The sequence below is a fragment of the Myotis davidii genome, unplaced genomic scaffold, assembly GCF_000327345.1.
Source record: "Myotis davidii unplaced genomic scaffold, ASM32734v1 scaffold997, whole genome shotgun sequence".
In the NCBI taxonomy this organism is placed as follows: Eukaryota; Metazoa; Chordata; class Mammalia; order Chiroptera; family Vespertilionidae; genus Myotis; species Myotis davidii.
The window spans coordinates 278265-281782 of NW_006288449.1; the positions used below are offsets into that span (position 1 = coordinate 278265).

The 3518-nt window shown below is 39.6% G+C and overlaps 1 protein-coding gene across 1 annotated transcript in view; it reads left to right on the forward strand.

Moving 5' to 3' along the window:
- Positions 1 to 3518, forward strand: part of IQUB (IQ motif and ubiquitin domain containing) — a 48051-nt gene that overhangs the window by 31314 nt on the left and 13219 nt on the right. The window contains exon 7 of the mRNA XM_015561762.1: positions 785 to 955. Coding sequence (XP_015417248.1) covers positions 785 to 955 — 171 coding nt within the window. The remainder of the gene's footprint in view (positions 1 to 784; positions 956 to 3518) is intronic.

Genomic DNA, 3518 nt, shown 5'->3' on the forward strand with positions numbered 1-3518 from the left:
ATACCTTTTTGTATATGTTGTCATATTAAACATCATAGAAAAACAATTACGATAGATTTTATATTAAGTCTTATTTCATTGAATCTAAAGATTATGTAGATTATTGAACTAATATTTTATTTTTTCTTTTTTTAAAGTATATTTTATTGTTTTTTACAGAGAGGAAGGGAGAGAGATAGAGAGTTAGAAACATCAATGAGAGAGAAACATTGATCAGCTGCCTCCTGCACACCCCGCACTGGGGATGTGCCCGCAACCAAGGTACATGCCCTTGACCGGAATCAAACCTGGGACCCTTGAGTCTGCAGGCTGACGATCTATCCACTGAGCAAAACTGGTTAGGGCTATTTATTATCTTTTTATCCTGAACATGGAATTTCTCTGAGTAAGAATGATATGCTTTTAAATTGGTCCAGTCAAGGCATGGAATCAGTCAGTTATTACAAATTCTATACTAAGCCTTCATTCTCCTTAAATGGCTTAATGGAAAGGTTTTCTGAAGAATTAATTAAACGAGTTATACTTTTAACACATCAAACATTGACCTTCACAGATTATCAAAAGTTAAACCTCACAAGTTAACAGAGGTGAAGAAATTCAGGTCAAGAAATTTGAACAAAAAATCATCAGCTGGTTTCTAATATATCTTGGGTGCTTTTTATCCAAACTGTATCGAGACCATTCGCACTTTGTAAAAGGCTTTCTCTAGAGTGGAGGCCATTTATTCTTTGAGTCTCTTGATTTCACACCACCTGATAATTATAAACCTAATATTATTTTTAAGTGTTCAGCTCCGAAGACATGGAGAAGAGCTGATGGCAAAATAATTGAGATGGAAACACAGTTCATTATCAGAGCCAGAGAGCTTCAAAACATCTATAAATGTATTATGCTGAAAAATCTCTCCCAAGATGAGAGGCTGGACGTACTCTTAACACTTAAACATACTGTGAAGGTACATTAACTCTCTCTTAGTTTGGGGATATTCTTAGCATTATCAATAAAAAAAAATTGAATGCTGAAATAAATTAAATGTTTGCATTCAGTAATTATAAAAATGATTGATAAATGTTTACATAAATTGTGTCAACAACTATACTATTTTGGTATAATTTGGAGAGGATATGGCAGGGGTGGGCAAACTTTTTGACTCGAGGGCCACAATGGGTTCTTAAACTGAACCGGAGGGCAGGAACAAAAGCATGGATGGAGTGTTTGTGTGAACTAATATAAATTCAAAGTAAACATCATTACATAAAAGGGTATGGTCTTTTTTTTTTTTAAGTAAACATCATTACATAAAAGGGTACGGTCTTTTTTTTTTTTTTAGTTTTATTCATTTCAAACGGGCCGGATCCGGCCCGCGGGCCGTAGTTTGCCCACGGCTGGGATATGGGTTATGCAGTGATATTTATCTAAAAGTTCTCAAACTATATATTATGGCACATAATAAATATAAAAATGCTGAATACAAAGGGCTGAAATAAATGAGTAATCATTAACATAAAATAATAGAACATTTTAATAAAAATTAATATTTTTTCTTGAATATTAACTTACCAGACACTGAATAACTGCACAAATTAATAAGTGTAATGCAAAATAAACCTATTTTTCTTGTTCTCTGAAAGGGAAATATTTCCTCCTGCGCACACCGAACAAGTCAGTCCAAGACTAATGATGTGGCAATCAGCTGCTAAAATGTTTGCTGCTAGTATTAGTGGAGAGAAATGGTGCGCCTGCATGTAAGGAGTGTAAGGGAAATAAATGCAACACGATTATAATAGTCAGTCCTTAGCAAATGTTGTAGTTCGTTATTAATAATTATGTATAACAGGATATTGTAAAAATTAAGTTATGAAATTTTTATTAAAATATTTCTTACATACCGTTATATTGGCTGGGCCACAAAAATATTCATTGTGGGCCACATGCTGCCTGTGGGTCATGAGTTTGACATGCTCGGTCTAGAGAACAAAGGGCTGAACCAACCAGTACCGCTCAGGGAAGCTCACATTTGTTGCCAGGCCTGCTCTGTGATTGGAGCCCAGTGAACACGCTCCCAGGTTTGAAGCCAGTGAATACCCCTCAGAACAGTCTGGGTTGGGCTTGAGTGATCACTGATTCAGGAAGGTCTTAGTTTCCTTGGTCCCCAGAGGTCTGACCTTCCTCGCTGGTCTTTTCCTTCAGGGCCCAAGAAGGGAAAGGGATAGGGGAAGGTGACACTCTATGCTGCTGTTTACTGCACTCATCCTTAAATGGTACATCAAGAAATGCCCGTTACATGGAGGCCAAAAATACCCTTCCTTGTCTGCATTAGGTAATAAAAGCCATACAGTGACTTACGAGTTTAATTCGTTCTGTGACGGAGCTTGTAACTCAAGTTACTCGTATGTCAAATCATAAAGTGAACAAGTGAGACACGTGATGCTGGGCTGATGTTGTTGCGTTCACTGTGACGTTCACTGCGCCAACTAGCGGTGGGATATCTGTCCCATGGTCATAAAAGCCTGGGGGGATTAGGCTTAAGCTGGCAGGTGGACATTCCCCAAAGGGTTCATTTTATGGCTCATAAAAATTCTGGCTCGTAACCCGAATTTTAGCTCTCAACTCAAAGCAAAAAATCGGCCGAGAGAGACGGCTCATATCTCGAAAAACTCGTTAGTCGGGACACTCGTAAGTCAAGGCCCCACTGTATAGGGTAGGGCAAAAGTAGGTATAAAGTTGTGAGTACAGAAAATATTGAGTTTATTCTTGCATTATTATCTATTAATTATTGTATTGTTTTCTATAGCTGTAATATCAACTGATGAGCTCACTATTTTACCATGGTAAATAACTTATTTTACAAAATCATTTCATCTCCTTTTTGTGAGATTTGTAGCCCCCAGGAATTGGGACCTCTAAACTTGCAGAGCACACAGTTGCAGGGACAGGAAACAAACATCCCCAAAGTAGTGAGTGAGGCCATTTCTACTCTACGCCCTTGGTTTCCAGGGTAGAGCAGTTTCAAGGGCTTCTGCTTCGTCTTCCCCATCACAGAAGCACAAGAAATCAAGGGAAAGGGGGCCTGTGCCAATTACCGAGTATTCCGTTCCAATGATATGTGTCAGGACCAGGGAAATGAATGCTGGGTGGGTCTCTGCACCTAGGGGACCCACTGTGAGCAGGACCTGGGTCAGAATTCCATTTAGTTGTTTGTTCCCAAATACCTCCACTCAGGGTCCTGGCCTTTGTACCCCTACATTGATTAGTCATTTGATTTCAGGGTGTTCCAGGGAAGAAAGCATGGCCTTGACTGAGGAAGTCCTTTTAAGTCGATGGCGACTCTTTTCAGCCAATGTGGCTTTCTTCCGCTGAGGGCAACCTAGAGGGAGGCTCAGCTGGGAGTTGCCAGCCGCCGGCCCTGTCCACAGCAGGGAGACGGAGGGCTTTGGTTCTGAAGTGGGGTAATCCGGGCAGCACATCACAGCATTCACTATAATGAATATGTCTTCTGTATCCTAAATAAAGGGGAA